At 43.7% G+C, this 20,250-nt stretch overlaps 1 protein-coding gene across 10 annotated transcripts in view; it reads left to right on the plus strand.

Annotated features, from left to right (window-relative positions):
- Positions 1 to 20,250, plus strand: part of cast (calpastatin) — a 199,675-nt gene that overhangs the window by 112,483 nt on the left and 66,942 nt on the right. For 9 of the 10 annotated variants that reach the window (XM_067982870.1, XM_067982868.1, XM_067982866.1 and 6 more), the window contains 9 exons: positions 1,709 to 1,804; positions 2,161 to 2,223; positions 3,186 to 3,311; positions 5,850 to 5,906; positions 8,507 to 8,596; positions 12,566 to 12,661; positions 13,019 to 13,081; positions 14,032 to 14,157; positions 16,274 to 16,330. In XM_067982870.1, coding sequence (XP_067838971.1) covers positions 1,709 to 1,804; positions 2,161 to 2,223; positions 3,186 to 3,311; positions 5,850 to 5,906; positions 8,507 to 8,596; positions 12,566 to 12,661; positions 13,019 to 13,081; positions 14,032 to 14,157; positions 16,274 to 16,330 — 774 coding nt within the window. The remainder of the gene's footprint in view (positions 1 to 1,708; positions 1,805 to 2,160; positions 2,224 to 3,185; positions 3,312 to 5,849; positions 5,907 to 8,506; positions 8,597 to 12,565; positions 12,662 to 13,018; positions 13,082 to 14,031; positions 14,158 to 16,273; positions 16,331 to 20,250) is intronic. The other variant, XM_067982875.1, reaches the window with a different exon arrangement.

Here is a 20,250-nt window from a genome sequence, read left to right on the forward strand (position 1 = left end):
TTAGTGTTCTCCTTCACTAGGTCTGCTCTGAATACCCCCAGGCTCCAGGATGGTGCACTCCAATGCTTTCTGATCCCTAGATCCCTTTCCACAGTGCTCCTAGACCCACTCCTCACCGGTGTTTTCTGACTCCAGGAGCTCCTCCTAAAAGTACTAATTGACTGTGAGATCTCCATCCCAGTACTTTCAGACTCCAGGTTCCCTTCCCATTGGCCTCCAATCCCAGAGCTGTCTCCACTGCTGATAAATCAGTGACCCTCATAATATTACTTGGTATCACATCCATATTCTTACAGAACCTCTGACTCCCCCGAGCTACACCATTGGACCTCGGCTCGATTCAGTAGCACCACTCTCACCCCTTTAGCAGAAGGGCGTGCTTGGTCAGAAGTGCATTGTTGATGAGACGTTAAATAGATGCCCCCTCTGTTTGGTCTGCTGAATGTAAAAGATTCCATGGCACTATTTGGCAGAGGAGTTCTCTTATTGTCTTGACCAACATTTAAACGCTTCAAAGGTAATTTATTTGTTCTGAAGTATTTTGGTGCGTGCTGGAGACAAGGAAGTGCAAGTTTTTTTTTCCTTGTGTAGAAATTTAATGAATTTATGCTCCTGGTTGGTGAAACTCTGTGCAAGCGTTTCAAATTTACGTTTACTTTCCATAACGCCCACCATTTCAAGGTTCTTTCTAGTTTTTCCTCCAAAATTGTATGAAGGCTGCAGAAAGCTTCTTTGTGGCTTTGCTGCGGATGAGGCAACAACACCATTTGTGACATCAGTTACTGGTGTTTTTTCAGCATATTTTAACGAGGTCTGGTCTGGTGGTTTTGTCATCTTCATTCAAATGAAAGTGCTACTGTACTGACCAGTTGGGGATTGATCAGTAATGCAGAGAACCAGTAGCAGTGTTGGCAATCTGTGTTACACAAGTGTGATCATATTTCGTGGATAATTTTATAATTCTAAATGTGCCTAAAAACTATCCAAATGATAAACGTCAATGAAAAAATAATTTCCCCGTAGCATTCCTTTGGTGAATATTTCATTGGCCAATCATTAGCTTTGCTGAATGTTTTGCAGCAGCTTGTTTTGCCTGGGGAATTCTCCTCTTTGGATAATGAATTGCATGGCACAAAATGAGTATCTTTGAGTCTCTGCTGCTGGTGAGGAGCCTCACACACTCTCAGTGCACCTCAGAAATGCACTGTCTACAATTTTTAAATGAACCAATTCTTGTGGCAGGTTCTTGTGACTCAGGTAAATGACTGAGTGTACCTTCCCATGTCCATGCTCCTGGCTCAGTAAAGCACCAATGCCTCTGTCCGATGCATCATTCTGGTTCGTGCAAGCTTGGTTTAAGTGGCATAGGACTTCCCACGGAGCATCCTCCAGGTCCTACTCGTTACCACCTCTGTCAACTGCTTTAGGTTTTTACAGGCACCTTTTTCAGTGCCTTGAATAATTTCCTAAATGTTGACTTGATTCACTTAATTATTTTACTGATTGTAAACAATTTTACAACACCAAGTTATAGTCCAGCAATTTTATTTGCAATTCACAAGCTTTCGGAGGCTTCCTCCTTCCTCAGGTGAATGTTGTGGAAATGAAATCCTCGAACCTTATTTTACTGAAGCACAGTATATAGATATTGAACCTTAATATTAATGTGAATTTTAGTTTTGAATAATTTTATTTCTCATATATTCAGGAATCAGATGCTTCTAAGAAGAAGGCTGAACGAGTAGGAGAAACTGAAGAATCCATACCACCTGATTACAGATTTACAGAGCAACCAGATCCTAAGGTTCGGTCCAACAATCAGTTTGAGCCAAGTCAATAATTGTTTCAATCATTTTAGATTTTTAAAATATGTCTATATACAGAACATCGAGAAATTTCTACAATTGTCTAATGTAAAAAAAACACTGAGGTAATTTTGCTGCAATAGTAGAAATGATCCTGATATCAAAGTATTAGGGAATCTGACAGAGAATTACAAAATAGAAATTGCTGAAGATTTACATTGATGTCACACTTCAATGCGCTCTGCGATGCTGAAGTATTTTGTTATATTTATGTAATTGATTTACTAGCTGCTTTCAATTCTAAATATTGCTGATGCCCCATGAAGAATCTTATTAAGTTTGTTTCTTGCAACAGGATAAAGGTAAAATGGCCTCTTCCTCCACTGGTCCAGGAACAAAACCAAAAGTAACAGAGAAGGTAAAACTCAAATTATGTTTTTTTCTTGAAGGTGCATTTGTTTCCCTCGAATAAAACTCTTCAAGACTCCATTCCATAAGTCAATGACATTTATGACCGTATTATATTAAGGGCAGTGATGGAAGATTGTTAAAAAACAATCACCTCACTGAGTGCCAGTGTTAGGATCGGCAGTGATACTCCAATTATTGCTCAAGGTTCGAGATCCCACACTCACACGTTCTCAGTTTTGAAAGAAACAAAAATGGTGAGTGTGTGGGGCCTCCTTCTTAGTGTTGGGCAAGAGGACAAGAGAAGCAGGAAAGTACTTGGAACATAAGGAATGTCAGGGATGAGAAAAGGAAATTTGGCTCAACGAAAACACATCCCATCACTTCTCCCACCCCCCAGAGCATTTTCTTTGCATTTCTTTAACTATCAGGATGAAAACAGATTTGAAAATCTTAAAGGGTTGATGCTGTTTTTGTCAAGTATCAATTTCCAGATCTTGTAAGTTTAATGGTTAAACTCAGTTTCATTTAGAAACAATGGCATCTCATTATTTCTCGTTTTTACAGATGTACTAAGGTACTGACTATTATTCTTAGCATATATTTGCACATTGGTTCTCACTGTTCTTAACTGCGATTTCCAAAGTCAGCAGCACTGTTTAATAGAAAGACAAAAGTGCAGGCCTAACTGAACCCATCAGAAGCACAGAACTGAGAGATTGTTCACCATTCTCTCTTGCATGTCCCAGAAGTGGCATTGACAGAAGTCACCTCCCCTTCCTTTCCGTTGTGTAACATGACATGTAGGAACCTAAAGGGAGGGAAGGAGAAATTGTGGAGTTAAAGGCAATCACTGCTAATAACTTTATTTCTTAATTTGTGCTTCAATATTGAGAATTTGAGGACTTTGTATCTGTGCTCTTGAAATGTCTTTGAGATGGTTTAACTACATTTATCGTATTGTTATCGCAGAGTATGACAGAAGATGACGTCCTTACATCTCTATCAGCAGACTTTGTTCACAGCTCTCCAGCTCCAATTTCAAAGTCCTCAGCTACAACATCACACTCTGCAGCACTGCCCTCTGTGCAGAAGCAGGTATGGCTCCTATCTTAAACTATTAGAGACTGATGGTGGAGTAGGTTGGCCATTCTTGCGTCACTTCCAGTTTCTGGTTTTGCAATCTAATTGGTCACAGATGACCAATAATAGCAAATGGTTTACAGAGACCAATAAGGAAACAGAAAGGGTAGATTTTGACTTTGTGCAATAATATAAAGCAGGTAGTAGCGAATCGGCAGCCCGTTTTACATCGCTCCTGATTTTTTACTTCCATTAACTTCAGTTTAAATAAAAATTGGGAAAGATGTAAAATGGGCTGCCGATTTGCCATTATCCATTTTAAACTATTGCACAAAGTCAGAATCTACCCAAAGACTCTACCATGCTACCCTCATTCATTTATTTATAAAGATGCAAAAAATTCTTTCATAGAATCAACAAAGTATATTTTGTAAATTGCACTTATTTTCCGAGGATTTTTTACACTCCAATCAGGACACACATTCCCTCAGGTTGCTTCCACCCCATTTTCTCCACTTAAACATCTCAGAGGCCAAAAAGGAATTGGGAACGGCCTCTTCCTAGATTCATACCAGCAGCACTCTCAGTTCATCACCGAGAGGTGCACAGCAGAGAGCAATTGATGACACGCTTTCTGTTCCTCTCACTTTGCTTGGTGGATGTCCACATATAAGGCTTCAGTCAACAATTCAATGGACTAAGCGATCAAAATGAGCCTGCAAATCCCTCCACGCAATGGCTGTCTGAGCTGGTGCTCCAGTATTCAGTGCTTTCATGTTGCCTGAAAATTGGATTTGATTCCTCCTAAAAGACTGAACTAACTCATGTCTGTTGATAGTGGTTTGCTCATTGTGTTAATTACAATTTGAAAAGGTAAATATCTACAGGCCGCAATTCATGAACCAAAACACGATTGTGCCCACGGATACATTCCAGTGCTGACCCTGACGGAGTTTACAGGATCAATGAGAGGGCACTGCACTAACATGGTGCTGGCAAACACCTGCACCAGTACAGATGGATACTAGGCATCCACCTCCAGCATGCTGCTGAAATTTCTGGCGCCCACGAGTTCCCTGTATGTGGGAGTCAATCATAAACTTCAAGGAAAAAATTGCCTCGCCTTTGGGGGTTCAGTCCCCTTATCTACCCCGGAGTGTTCTGCCCCCGCGGTGCCCAATTCTGTCCTTCTGCAGGTCAGAACCTCTCATGTGACTCAACGTATCAGCCTCCAGTCTTACAGCAGATCCTTGATATGCCGGTGAAGTGCCAACTCCCAGCACAGACATCCCTTGCCCCAGCTCTGCTCCATCTAACATAGCTGGCTTTTTTAGCATTGGCCAAAGGCTCCACCGCGTACAAGGTCAAGAGTGATTTCCCTCTGAGGTCAGGAGCCAGGTATCCAAATTCAGATAAAGAATCTGTCTTAGTGATGTGGCTACGCTTTAGATGTTACAAGGTTTCACTACTTTAGGTGGTCAGGTAAAATGGTATTTCGGGTTTCAGTGACACCAGACAGAATGTAAGGAATCTTACACCAGGTTATAGTCCAACAGTTGGACTATAACCTGGTGTTGTAAGATTTCTTACATTTGTCAACCCCAGTCCATCACCGGCATCTCCACACCAGACAGAATGTAACTGGTTTGTATTTCAGAAGACATCTAACACTCATCCGAATCACAAGTTGTCTGAAATGACTATTGTCTTGCCAACATCAGAATGGGATAATGATGCTCCTACCCCAATACAAAGTAAAATAAGTGAAGAGTAGATTCACAGCTCTTCACTTGGATTTACTGAAGCCATTTCTGAAACTTGGGCCTGAAGTGAGGTGTTGAGGCAATGGGTCGGTTGGGAATAATATTGAAAGTAAAAGCGTTTGATTTGGAATGAGAATTTTAAAAGTCAAATTGTGGCTTTCGGCCCAACCAGAATATAATGAAGCCTTGCAAATGTAAGGTAATTCCTTCATCAGTGTCACAAATGTATACCCTATCAAAATAAGAGGTTGGATTTGGTCTGTCCAAATGGAAAAGCCAATATCAAAATCTGATGCAGAGGGAAATTTGTGGGAATTGCAGCTTTTTAAAAATCAGGTCAGCAAAACATCTAAAAGCAATGATTGAATGCATGAGAGTTGAAAAATGTTCTGACTTTTTAAGTGTACTGTACTTTCAATAGAAAAATTCAAAGCTATGCACTTGTAGATTAATGAACGGTCCAGTTTAACATTAATACTGTGGTGTAAATACAATCAAAGCAATTAGTAACTTTCATGGATAGTGTTGTAAACTTCATTGGTTTACAGATTGCAATAAATCCCCTTCCCTTCAGATTATTTAGCTAGTCAACATGTTATCCATTCAACAGAGTTGTTGAGGATTTTGCTTGAGTGCTGAATCTCTAATTTCATTCAAGTTTACAAATGATATAAAATCACATTTAAGGTCTTAAAAGTAGGTGTTTGAAATGGTTTTGGAAACCTGGTGTATGAGAATACAAACAGGTGAAACTGAAATTACAATTGAAATGTTTTTTTTTCTTGCAAAGGCACCTGTGAAAGCTTCAACAGCTGCCTCAGTTTCTGCAAGTCAGAGTGTTGTTCAGGTAAGTGACAGAATAAGTATAAAATGTGAAATGTAGGGATTTCTGTTCACAGCTGAAGCAGGCTAGTGGGTTATGGTCTCAATTATGGAGAAAGGGTTAAAACATAAATTGATGCAACAAATCTATACTTTATTGTAAAGGGCACGAAAATGTTCTCTTTTGGACCGTTTATTGGGCGAAAAATTAGTGTTAGGGGATCCGAATTCCAGGAACAATCCCTCACCCCATAGTTTCCCCGGGACTACACTGGCTGTCAAATTGGAAGCCGGCAACTTCCACAAGTCTAGGGTGCCTGTCTGAAACAGGCGTTAGGCCCCTTGAATATTCTAATCAGGATCCCAACACCTAATGCAGCATAAACTGGGTGCACCATGAGCCACGCATGCCCCACTCAAATCTTCCAGGACCACAGCGACGTGACCAGCATTCCGTCATGGGACCGCTGGAGGCTGCCGATTTGTTTTTTTACTTAATTTATGGGGAGCCTCGAGGAGCAGGAGTGCTCCTCCTGGATCCACAACAGTAGTGCGGGCTGCTGACCGCCCAGGCTCACCCACCCTGCAGCTCAACTCCCTCCAACTCCCAGGACCTAACTGCGGGTTGGCTTGGGTTTGGAGCCGACCAATTTTCCCAAGGCAGTGACCTGTGAGCTGCATCGGGATGCCTGATTTGCACCCGCAGTCAGCTAGATTTTGCAGATGAGGCCCGAGGCCCAATTTCCAGCCAGCCTTTGGCCGATGTGATGCCTATTTTGTGCTGGTTTCTGGTACCAATCCAAATTCTCAGCCTTTTTTCTTTGGAATCAGATCTCAACGAGAATTGTGCCTGTCCCACAGCTCCCACTGTGACTTTGTGCATTCCTAGGCACAACCATCTACCTTTTTGAATGAGTTAACAATAGCATGCGGTATGTAACTGTTTCTTGTTGCAGGTAAGATATTGTGTCTCTCCAAACAATATATCTGTCCCCACTTAGTCAGCATATCACCAGCAATGATTTCTCCTCCAGTACCCCCAAGTCCTGCTCCTGCATTCCCAAGATTCAATCCTTGTCCCTTGTTATTCCTCATCTACATGCCACCTCTTGGTGAAATTATTCATGAGCATTGGACCAACTCAGAGAAACTCATGAATTCACCAGTCACCTATCAGGGCAACTCTGGAGCGTAGTTGCAGTGGTGCAGAGAATAAGCCTGAAATTCCTCGGCGGTTACATTGGGATCCTGCCCGTCGTGCCCTCCGGCACTGACCCCACTTATTGTCATGGGGCAGGTGGGCACAAATGTCACTATTGGCACATCTCCGGCACCTGCCTTCACCAAGCAGCTGGTAAATCCGCTCCATTATGCCCTGAGAGAGTGAGTTGTCCAGCCCCTCCCTCCAAGAACAGAAAGAAGGGACTGTTCAATGGAGTGTAATGAAGTACTTTTAAATTTAGGCGAGTCATGGAGCAAACTAAGAGCAAGAATTGGGATTAGGGCTGAGATTGTGACCTAGATTTTCCTGTGTAGCAGGAATCCCATTGGAACTGCAGCAGTTGCGTTTTGTGCCCTTCCGTGGCTTCCATCTCTCCCCCTGGTGGATTTTCCAGGGTGACAATCATCTGCACATTTTTTGAGGGCTCCTGGCAGGATTTCTATTGGCCAGAGAGCCAACCTCTGAGGGGTGAAGGAATATTGCTGCAGACTGTGGACACTTGCAGCAAATGGAGCCTGCCCCTGGGACAGATATGAAAGTGGACAAGTAATTGTGAAGGATTATAATTGGTGCATTGGCCAAGTGCCATTGATTGATTAAGGTAGATAGTCAAAATCTTTTCCCAAAGGTAGGGGAGTCTATAACGAGGGGGCATAGATTTAAGGTGAGAGGGGAGAGATACAAAAGGGTCCAGAGGGGCAATTTTTTCACTCAAAGGGTGGTGAGTGTCTGGAACGAGCTGCCAGAGGCAGTAGTAGAGGCGGGTACAATTTTGTCTTTTAAAAAGCATTTGGATAGTTACATGGGTAAGATGGGTATAGAGGGATATGGGCCAAGTGCAGGCAATTGGGACTAGCTTAGTGGTATAAACTGGGCGACATGGACATGTTGGGCCGAAGGGCCTGTTTCCTTGTTGTAACTTCTATGATTCTATGATTGTCCTCTGATCAATTGCACTCAGCTTGCTGACCATTTAAAGTTTAAATCCCCCCTCCCCACCTCCTTAATGAATCTGGACACTGGGAGACGACAGCGTTCCTGACCCCCAACGTTGCTAAGATGTTAATGAAGTATAATACATCAAATTACAGACTTGCTTCATTGGCAGGTTTACCTCTGGAATTTTTCTTGTCCTGTAACCTTTATTATGTGAAAAAGAAACTAATTCAGAAAAGCAGTTTTTGAATTCACCAATCAGTGATTGTAGAAAGTAAAGTCGTATTTTTCCTACTTCATTCTCCCAATGGCGAAGCTCCCCTCCAGGAAGAGGAAGTTGGGAAATTGCCCATTAAGTGTAAGCAGCACTTACTTGGGTTCTTTTTCAGTAACATATTTCACTGCGGTCAGAATATGTTTCAGTTGATGTTTGTCACAAATTGAAAAAATGTCTTTTATTTTTAAAGGGTAAAGATCCTTTTGACCTGCTTGCAGAAACTCTTCCATCAGAAGCACCAGACAATTCAGCTCCAAAATACACTGGTCCTGCGGTGAAGGTACAAATGAAATTTGTCTCCTGAACCTTTCAGTCTTTGAATAAGATTTCTGTTACTGCATCGTATGTTGGTCAGTTTCTTGGTGGAGCTAATATAAATCTGTACATATAAAATCGGTCTGTTGATGACGCTGTCCTGCCCCCAGTCCATTGACAGCATTGTGTAATGGTACCTCCTCCTCCAGTGATGGCCCATTTTTAAAAATTGCCTATTTTTAAAAAAATTTCCTTGCTCGAGAGTTGGCAAAGTAACTTCCCTGTGCCTTACAGCAACAACATCTTGCATTTATATAGTGTTATTAGTGTCAAAAAATGTCCAAATGTGCTCCTCAGAGATTTTTGCCTGCCTTTATTTGTTTATCTCGGTAAACACACTGATAGTGCACTTAGTGGTTTAAGGCACAAACTTAAAGGGAACAACCACTGACAATGGAGAAAGTGATGAAGCATGGGTCTCAGATCCCAGAACCATCGACCAGTCATTAGCCTTGGTAAATGTTATGCAGCAGCTTGTTTTGCCTGGGGATTTCTCCTCTTTAGATAATGAATTGCATGGCAGAAAATAAGTATCTTTGAGTCTCTGCTACTGGTGAGGAGCCTCACACACTCTCAGTGCACATCGGATATGCACTGTCTATAATTTTTAAATGAACCAATTCTTGTGGCAGATTCTTGTGGCTCAGATAAATGACTGAGTGTTCCTTCCCATGTTCATGTACCTGGCCCAGTACAGCACCAATGCCTCTGTCAGATGCATCCGTCTGATTCCTACAAGCTGGATTAAATTTTTTTAAAATTCGTTCACGGGATGTGGGCGTCGCTGGCAAGTCCAGCTTTATTGTCCATCCCTAATTGCCCTTGAGAAGGTGGTGGTGAGCTGCATTCTAAAACCACTGCAGTCCGTGCGGTGAAGGTTCTCCCACTGTGCTGTTAAGTAGGGAGTTCCAGTATCTTGACCCAGCGACGATGAAGGAATGGCGATATATTTCTAAGTCGGGTTGGTGTGTGACTTGGAGGGGAATATGCAGATGTTGTTGTTCCCATGTTCCTGCTGCCCTTATCCTTCTAGGTGGTAGAGGTCGTGGATTTGGGAGGTGCTGTCAAAGAAGCCTTGACGAGCTGCTGCAGTGCATCCTGTAGATGGTACACACTGCAGCAACGGTGCACCGGTGGTTAAGGGAGTGAATGTTTATGGTGGTGGATTCAGTGCCAATCAAATGGGCTGCTTTGTCCTGGATGGTGTCGAGCTTCTTGAGTGTTGTTGGAACTGCACTCATCCAGCCAAGTGGAGAGTATTCCATCACACTCCTGACCTGTGCCTTGTAGATGGTGGAAAGGCTTTGGGGAGTCAGGAGGTGAGTCACCCGCTGCAGAATACCCAGCCTCTGACCTATTCTTGAAGCCACAGTATTTATGTGGCTGGTCCAGTTAAGTTTCTGGTCAATGGTGACCCCCAGGATGTTGATGATGGGGGATTCGGCGATGGTAATGCCGTTGAATGTCAAGGGGAGGAGTTTGACTCTCTCTTGTTGGAGATGGTCGTTGCCTGGCACTTGTCTGGCGTAAATGTTACTTGCCACTTATCAGCCCAAGCCTGGATGTTGTCCAGGTCTTCCTGCTTGCAGGCACGGACTGCTTCATTATCTGAGGGGTTGCAAATGGAACTGAACACCGTGCAATCATCAGCGAACATCCCTATTTCTGTTCTTATGATGGAGAAAAGGTCATTGATGAAGCAGCTGAGGATGGTTGGGCCTCGGACACTGCCCTGAGGAACTCCTGCAGCAATGTCATAGCATTGGACTTCCCACAGAGCATCCTCCATGTCCTACTCATTGCCATCTCTGTCAGCTGCTATAGGTTTTACAGGCACATTTTTCAGTGCCGTAAATAATTTCCTAAATGTTGACTTGATTCGCTAAATTCTACTAATTATTTTACTGAAGCACAGTAGAATCATAGAATCATAGAAGTTTACAACATGGAAACAGGCCCTTCGGCCCAACATGTCCATGTCGCCCAGTTTATACCACTAAGCTAGTCCCAATTGCCTGCACTTGGCCCATATCCCTCTGTACCCATCTTACCCATGTAACTGTCCAAATGCTTTTTAAAAGACAAAATTGTACCCGCCTCCACTACTGCCTCTGGCAGCTCGTTCCAGACACTCACCACCCTTTGAGTGAAAAAATTGCCCCTCTGGACCCTTTTGTATCTCTCCCCTCTCACCTTAAATCTATGCCCCCTCGTTATAGACTCCCCTACCTTTGGGAAAAGATTTTGACTATCTACCTTATCTATGCCCCTCATTATTTTATAGACTTCTATAAGATCACCCCTAAACCTCCTACTCTCCAGGGAAAAAAGTCTCAGTCTATCTAACCTCTCCCTATAAGTCAAACCATCAAGTCCCGGTAGCATCCTAGTAAATCTTTTCTGCACTCTTTCTAGTTTAATAATATCCTTTCTATAATAGGGTGACCAGAATTGTACACAGTATTCCAAGTGTGGCCTTACTAATGTCTTGTACAACTTGAACAAGACATCCCAACTCCTGTATTCAATGTTCTGACCAATGAAACCAAGCATGCTGAATGCCTTCTTCACCACCCTATCCACCTGTGACTCCACTTTCAAGGAGCTATGAACCTGTACTCCTAGATCTCTTTGTTCTATAACTCTCCCCAACGCCCTACCATTAACGGAGTAGGTCCTGGCCTGATTCGATCTACCAAAATGCATCACCTCACATTTATCTAAATTAAACTCCATCTGCCATTCATCGGCCCACTGGCCCAATTTATCAAGATCCTGTTGCAATCCTAGATAACCTTCTTCACTGTCCACAATGCCACCAATCTTGGTGTCATCTGCAAACTTACTAACCGTGCCTCCTAAATTCTCATCCAAATCATTAATATAAATAACAAATAACAGCGGACCCAGCACCGATCCCTGAGGCACACCGCTGGTCACAGGCCTCCAGTTTGAAAAACAACCCTCTACAACCACCCTCTGTCTTCTGTCGCCAATCCAATTTTGTATCCAATTGGCTACCTCACCTTGGACCCCGTGAGATTTAACCTTATGTAACAACCTACCATGCGGTACCTTGTCAAAGGCTTTGCTAAAGTCCATGTAGATCACGTCTACTGCAGAGCCCTCATCTACCTTCTTGGTTACCACTTCAAAAAACTCAATCAAATTCGTGAGACATGATTTTCCTCTTACAAAACCATGCTGACTGTTCCTAATCAGTCCCTGCCTCTCCAAATGCCTGTAGATCCTGTCTCTGAGAATACCCTCTAACAACTAACCCACTACAGATGTCAGGCTCACCGGTCTGTAGTTCCCAGGCTTTTCCCTGCCGCCCTTCTTAAACAAAGGCACAACATTTGCTCCCCTCCAATCTTCAGGCACCTCACCTGTAGCTGTCGATGATTCAAATATCTCTGCTCGGGGACCCGCAATTTCCTCCCTAACCTCCCATAACGTCCTGGGATACATTTCATCAGGTCCCGGAGATTTATCTACCTTGATGCGCGTTAAGACTTCCAGCACCTCCCTCTCTGTAATATGTACACTCCTCAAGACATCACTATTTATTTCCCCAAGTTCCCTAACATCCATGCCTTTCTCAATCATAAATACCGATGCGAAATATTCATTTAGGATCTCACCCATCTCTTGTGGTTCCGCACATAGATGACATTGTTGATCCTTAAGAGGCCCTACTCTCTCCCTAGTTACTCTTTTGCCTTTATGTAATTGTAGAAGCTCTTTGGATTCTCCTTTGCCTTATCTGCCAAAGCAATCTCATGTCCCCTTTTTGCCCTCCTGATTTCTCTCTTAACTCTACTCCGGCAATCTCTATACTCTTCGAGGGATCCACTTGATCCCAGCTGCCTATATGGACTTTAATATATATGTGAATTTTAATTTTGAATAATTTTATTTCTCATATATTCAGGAATCAGATGCTTCTAAGAAGAAGGCTGAACGAGTAGGAGAAACTGAAGAATCCATACCACCTGCTTACAGATTTACAGAACAACCAGATCCTAAGGTTCGGTCCAACAATCACATTGAGCCAAGACAATAATTGTTGCAGTCATTTTAGATTTTTAAAATATGTCTATATACAGAACATCGAGAAATTCCTACAATTGTCTAATGTAAAAAAAACACTGAGGTAATTTTGCTGCAATAGTAGAAATGGTCCTGATATCACAAGTATTAGGGAATCTGACAGAGAATTACAAAATAGAAATTGCTGAAGATTTACATTGATGTCACACTTCAATGCGCTCTGGGATGCTGAAGTATTTTGTTATATTTATGTAATTGATTTACTAGCTGCTTTCAATTCTAAATATTGCTGATGCCCCATGAAGAATCTTATTAAGTTTGTTTCTTGCAACAGGATAAAGGTAAAATTGCCTCTTCCTCCACTGGTCCAGGAACAAAACCAAAGGTAACAGAGAAGGTAAAACTCAAATTATGTTTTTTTCTTGAAGGTGCATTTGTTTCCCTCGAATAAAACTCTTCAAGACTCCATTCCATAAGTCAATGACATTTATGGCCGTATTATATTAAGTGATGGAAGTTTGCTAAAAAAACAATCACCTCACTGAGTGCCAGTGTTAGGATCGGCAGTGATACTCCAATTATTGCTCAAGGTTGGAGATCCCACACTCACACATTCTCAGTTTTGAAAGAAACAAAAATGGTGAGTGTGTGGGGCCTCCTTCTTAGTGTTGGGCAAGAGGACAAGAGAAGCAGGAAAGTACTTGGAACATAAGGAATGTCAGGGATGAGAAAAGGAAATTTGGCTCAACGAAAACACATCCCATCACTTCTCCCACCCCCCAGAGCATTTTCTTTGCATTTCTTTAACTATCAGAAGAAAAAAAAGATTTGAAAATCTTAAAGGGTTGATGCAGTTTTTGTCAAGTAGCACTTTCCAGACCTTGTAAGTTTAATGGTTAAACTCAGTTTAATGGCATCTCATTATTTCTCGTTTTTACAGATGTACTAAGATACTGACTATTATTCTTAGTATATATTTGATTATCTATATTGGTTCTCACTGTTCCTAACTCCAATTTCCAATGTCAGCCGCACTGTTTAATAGAAAGACAAAAGTCCAGGCCTAACTGAACCCATCAGAAGCACGGAACTGAGAGATTATTCACCACTCTCTCTTGCACGTCCCAGCAGTGGCATTGACAGAAGTCACCTCCCCTTTCCGTTGTGTAACATGATATGTCGGAACTTAAAGGGAGGGAAGGAGAAATTGTGGAGTTAAAGGCAATTACTGCTAATGACGTTGTTTCTTAATTTGTGCTTCAATATTGAGAATTTGAGGACTTTGTATCTGTGCTCTTGAAATGTATTTGAGATGGTTTAACTACATTTATCGTATTGTTATTGCAGGGTATGACAGAAGATGACGTCCTTACATCTCTGTCAGCAGACTTTGTTCACAGCTCTCCAGCTCCAATTTCAAAGTCCTCAGCTACAACATCACACTCTGCAGCACTGCCCTCTGTGCAGAAGCAGGTATGGCTCCTATCTTAAACTATTAGAGACTGAAGGCGGAGTGGGCTGGGAATTCTTGGGTCACTTCCTGTTTCTGGTTTTGCAATCTAATTGGTCACAGATGACCAATAATAGCAAATGGTTTACAGAGACCAATAAGAATTTGTTACACTCCAATCAGGACACACATTCCCTCAGGTTGCTTCCACCCTATTTTCTCCACTTGGACATCTCAGAGGCCAAAAAGGAATTGGGAACGGCCTCTTCCTAGATTCATACCAGCAGCACTCTCAGTTCATCACCGAGAGGTGCACAGCAGAGAGCAATTGATGACACGCTTTCTGTTCCTCTAACTTTGCTTGGTGGATGTCCACACATAAGGCTTCAGTCAATAATTCAATGGACTAAGCGATCAAAAAGAGCCTGCAAAACCCTCCACCCAATGGTTGTATGAGCTGATGCTCCAGTATTCAGTGCTTTCATGTTGCCTGGAAACAGGATTTGATTCCTCCTAAAAAATTAAACTAACTCATGTCTGTTGGTTTGCTCATTGTGTTCATTACAATTTGTAAAGGTAAATATCTGCAGGCTGCAATTCCGGCAGTTACACTGGGATTGTGCCGACTGGTAAATTCCAGTGCTGACCCTGACGGAGTTTACTGGGTCAGTGAGAGGGCACTGCACTAACATGGTGCTGGCGAACACCTGCACCGGTACAGATGGATACTCGGCACCCACCTCCAGCATGCTGCTGGAACTTCTGGCGCCCACGAGTTCCCTGTGTATATGGGGGTCAATCATAAACTTTCAGGAAAAAATTGCTATGCCTTTGGGTGTCCAGTCCCCTGAGCGATCCGGTGTGTTCTGCCTCCGTGGTGCCCAGTTCTGTCCTTCTGCAGGCCAGAGCCTCTCATGTGACTCAGCGTGTCAGCCTCCAGTCTTACAGCCAGTGAAATGCGAACCCACAGCACAGACATCCCTTGCCCCAGCCCTGCTCCATCTAACATAGCTGCCTTTTTTTAGCAGTGGCCAAAGGCTCCACCACTTATAAAGCTAAGAGGGATTTCCCTCCGAAGTCAGTTGCCAGGTATCCAAATTCATATAAAGAATCTGTCATAATGATGCTCTTATGGTTTAGATGTTACAAGGTTTCACCAGTTTTGGTAATCAGGTACAATGGCAGCTCGTGTCTCAATGACACCAGACACCAGGCCGGATGAAACTGGTTTGCATTTCAGAAGACATCTAACACTCATCCGAATCACAAGTTGTCTGAAATGACTGTTGTCTTGCCAACATCAGAATGGGATAATGATGCTCCTACCCCAATACAAAGTAAAATAAATGAAGAGTAGATTCACAGCTCTTCACTTGGATTTACTGAAGCCATTTCTGAAGTTAGGGCCTGAAGTGAAGTGTTGAGGCAATGGGTGGATTGGGAACAAGATTGAAACTAGAAGTGTCTGAGTTGGGATGCGAATTTTAAAAGTCAAATTGTGGCTTTTGGCCCAACCAGAATATAATGAAGCCTTGCAAATGTAAGGTAATTCCTTCATCAGTGTCACAAATGTATACCCTATCAAAATAAGAGGTTGGATTTGATCTGTATAAATGGAGAAGCCAATATCAAAATCTGATGCAGAGGGAAAATTGTGGGATTTGCAGGTTTTTTAAAAATCAGTTCAGCAAAACATCTAAAAACAATGATTGAATGCATGATAGTTGAAAAATATTCTGACTTTATAAGTGTACTGTACTTTCAATAGAAAAATCCAAAGCTATGCACTTGTAGAATAATGAACAGTCTGGTTTATCCATAATACTGAAGTGTAAATACAATCAAAGCAATTAGTAACTTTCATAGATTGTGTTGTAAACCGCGTTGGTTTACGGACTGCAATAAATCCCCTTCCCTTCGGATTATTTAGCTGGTCAACATGTTATCCATTCAACACAGTTGTGTTAGGGATTTTGCTTGAGTGCTGAATCTTTGATTTCATTTAAGTTTACAACTGATTTAATATCACATTGAAGGTCTTAAAAGTAGGTGTTTGAAATGGTTTTGGAAACCTGGTGTATGAGAATACAAACAGGTGAAACTGAAATTACAATTGAAATGTTTTTTTTTCTTGCAAAGGCACCTGTGAAAGCTACAACGGCTGCCTCAGTTTCTGCAAGTCAGAGTGTTGTTCAGGTAAGTGACGAAAGAAGTTTAAAATGTGAAACGTAGGAATTTCTGTTCACAGCTGTAACAGGCTAGTGGGGTATGGCCTCATTTACAGAGAAAGGGTTAAAACTTCATTTTTTTTATTCGTTAATGTGATTTGGGCGTCGCTGGCAAGGCCAGCATTTAATGGGATTTAACCCCCTCATCCCAGGAATCAGTCAAATGAACCGTCTCTGAACCGCCTCCAAAGCAATTATGTCCTTTCTTAAATAAGGAGACCAAAACTGCACACAGTATTCTAGATGTGGTCTCAACAATGCCCTGTACAACTGCAGCAAAACATCTCTACTTTTATATTCCATTCCCCTTGCAATAAATGACAACATTCCATTTGCCTTCCTAATCACTTGTTGCACCTGCATACTAGTATCTTGTGATTCATGTACGAGGACACCCAGATTCCTCTGTACCTCAGAGTTCTGCAATCTCTCTCCATTTAAATAATATACTGCTTTTCTATTCCTCCTGCCAAAGTGGACAAGTTCACATTTTACCACATTTTTTTTATTCGTTCATGGGATGTGGGCGTCGCTGGCAAGGCCAGCATTTATTGCCCATCCGTAATTGCCCTTGAGAAGGTGGTGGTGAGCCGCCTCTTGAACCGCTGCAGTCCGTGTGGTGAAGGTTCTCCCACAGTGCTGGTAGGAAGGGAGTTCCAGGAATTTGACCCAGCAACAATGAAGGAACGGTGATATATTTCCAAGTCGGAATGGTGTGTCACTTGGAGGGGAACATGCAGGTGCTGTTGTTCCCATGTGCCTGCTGCCCTTGTCCTTCAAGGTGGTAGAGGTCGCGAGTTTGGGAGGTGTTGTCGAAGAAGCCTTGGCGAGTTACTGCAGTGCATCCTGTGGAGGGTACACACTGCAGCCACAGTGCGCCGGTGGTGAAGGGAGTGAATGTTTAGGGTGGTGGATGGGGTGCCAATCAATCGGGCTGCTTTGTCCTGGATGGTGTCGAGCTTTTTGAGTGTTGTTGGAGCTGCACTGATCCAGGCAAGTGGAGAGTATTCCATCACACTCCTGACTTGTGCCTTATAGATAGTGGAAATGCTTTGGGGAGTCAGGAGGTGAGTCACTCGCAGCAGAATACCCAGCCTCTGACCTGCTCTAGTAGCCACAGTATTTATGAGGCTGGTCTAGTTAAGTTTCTGGTCAATGGTGACCCCCGGGATGTTGATGGTGGGGGATTCGGTGATGGTAAAGCCGTTGAATGTCAAGGGGAGGTGGTTAGACTCTCTCTTGATGGAGATGGTCATTGCCTGGCACTTGTCTGGAGCAAATAATACTTGCCACTTATCAGCCCAAGCCTGGATATTTTCCAGGTCTTGCTGCATGCGGGCTCGGACTGCTTCATTATCTGAAGGGTTGTGAATGGAACTGAACACCGTGCAATCATCAGTGAACATCCCCATTTCTGACCTAATGATGGAGGGAAGGTCATTGATGAAGCAGCTGAAGATGGTTGGGCCTAGGACACTGCCCTGAGGAACTCCTGCAGCAATGTCCTGGGGCTGAGATGATTGGCCTCCAACAACCACTACCATCTTCCTTTGTGCTAGGTATGACTCCAGCCACTGAAGAGTTTTCCCCCTGATTCCCATTGACTTCAATTTTACCAGGGCTCCTTGGTGCCACACTCGGTCAAATGCTGCCTTGATGTCAAGGGCAGTCACTCTCACCTCACCTCTGGAATTCAGCTCTTTAGTCCATGTTTGGACCAAGGCTGTAATGAGGTCTGGAGCCAAGTGGTCCTGGCAGAACCCAAACTGAGCATCGGTGAGCAGGTTATTGGTGAGTAAGTGCCGCTTGATAGCACTGACAACACCTTCCATCACTTTGCTGATGATTGAGAGTGGACTGATGGGGCGTTAATTGGCCGGATTGGATTTGTCCTGCTTTTTGTGGACAGGACATACCTGGGCAATTTTCCACATTGTCTGGTAGATGCCAGTGTTGTAGCTGTACTGGAACAGCTTGGCTAGAGGCGCGGCTAATTATGGAGCACAAGTCTTCAGCACTACAGTTGGGATGTTGTCGGGGCTCATAGCCTTTGCTGTATCCAGTGCACTCAGCCGTTTCTTGATATCACGTGGAGTGAATCGAGTTGGCTGAAGACTGGCTTCTGTGATGGTGGGGATGTCGGGAGGAGGCCGAGATGGATCATCCACTCAGCTCTTCTGGCTGAAGATGGTTGCAAACGTTTCAGCCTTGTCTTTTGCACTCACGTGCTGGACTCCGCCATCATTGAGGATGGGGATGTTTACAGAGCCTCCACCTCCCATTAGTTGTTTAATTGTCCAGCACCATTCACGACTGGATGTGGCAGGACTGCAGAGCTTTGATCTGATCCGTTGGTTGATGCAACAAATCTATATTTTATTTATAAAGGACACTCTGCTGGAGAAATTGTTCTCTTTTGGACCATTTTTTGGGCGAAAAATTAGCGCTCGGGGAACCGATTTCCGGGAATGATCCCTCGCGCCCAATCTTCCCCAAAACCGCTCCGGCTGTCAAATTGGAAGCTGGCAACTTCCACATGTCCAGGGTGCCTGTCTGAAACAGGCGTAAGGCCCCTTGAATATTCTAATCAGGATCCCAACACCTATTTCTGGACCCCACTCCCAAATGCAGCATAAACTGGGTGCACCATGAGGCACACATGCTCCACTCAATTCTTCCAGGACTGCAGCGACCTGACCAGCATTCCTTCATGGGACCGCTGGAGGCTGCCAACTTGTTTTTTTACTTACATTTATTTGGAGCCTCGAGGAGCAGGAGTGCTCCTCCTGGCTCCACAACAGTAATGCGGGCTGCTGCCAGTCCAGGCTCACCCACCCTGCAGCTCAACTCCCTCCAACTCCCAGGACCTAACTGCGGGTTGGCTTGGGTGCGGAGCTGACCAATTTTCCCGAGGCCGAGACCTGTGAGCTGCATCGGGATGCCTGATTTGCACTCGCAGTCAGCTGGATTTTGCAGAAGAGGTCCGAGGCCCAATTTCCAGCCAGCCTTTGGCCGACGTGATGCCCATTTTGTGCTGGTTTCTGGTACCAATTCAAATTCTCGGCCTTTTTTCTTTGGAATCGGATCTCATTGGATTCCGTATGAACCACGAAAATTTGAGAGTCCTGCTTGTTGCACAGTACCCACTGTGACTTTGTGCATTCCTATGCCCAACTATCTACCTTTTTGAATGAGTTAACAATAGCGTGCGATAGATGAATGTTTCTTGTTGCAGGTAAGATATTGTGTCTCTCCAAACAATATATCTGTCCCCACTTAGTCAGCATATCACCAGCAATGATTTCTCCTCCAGTACCCCCAAGTCCTGCTCCTGCATTCCCAAGATTCCATCCTTATCCCTTGTTATTCCTTATCTACATGCCACGTCCTGATGAAATTATTCATGAGCATTGGACCAACTCAGAGAAACTCATGAATTCACCTGTCACCCATCAGGGGGACTCTGGAGCGTTGTTGCAGAGAATGGGCCTGAAATTCCTCAGATCGTGGTCTGCGGTTGTGCTGGGATCCTGCCCGTCGTGACCTCTGGCGCTGACCCCACTTAATGTCAAGGGGCAGGTGGGCACAAATGTCACTACAGGCGCATCTCCGGCATCTGCCTTCACCAAGCAGCTGGAAAATCCGTTCCCTTGTGCCCTGAGAGAGTGAGTTGTCCAGCCCCTCCCCCCAAGGACAAAAAGAAGGGTCTTTTCAACGGAGTGTAATGAAGTACTTTCAGATTTGGGCTAGTCATGGAACAAACTAAGAGTGAGAATTGGGATTAGGGCTGAGATTGTGGCCTAGATTTTCCTGTGCAGCAGGGATCCCATTGGAACTGCAGCAGTTGTGTTTTGTGCCCTTCCGTGGCTTCCATCTCTCCCCCTGGTG

This window comes from Heptranchias perlo, chromosome 4 (assembly GCF_035084215.1).
Source record: "Heptranchias perlo isolate sHepPer1 chromosome 4, sHepPer1.hap1, whole genome shotgun sequence".
NCBI lineage: Eukaryota > Metazoa > Chordata > Chondrichthyes > Hexanchiformes > Hexanchidae > Heptranchias > Heptranchias perlo.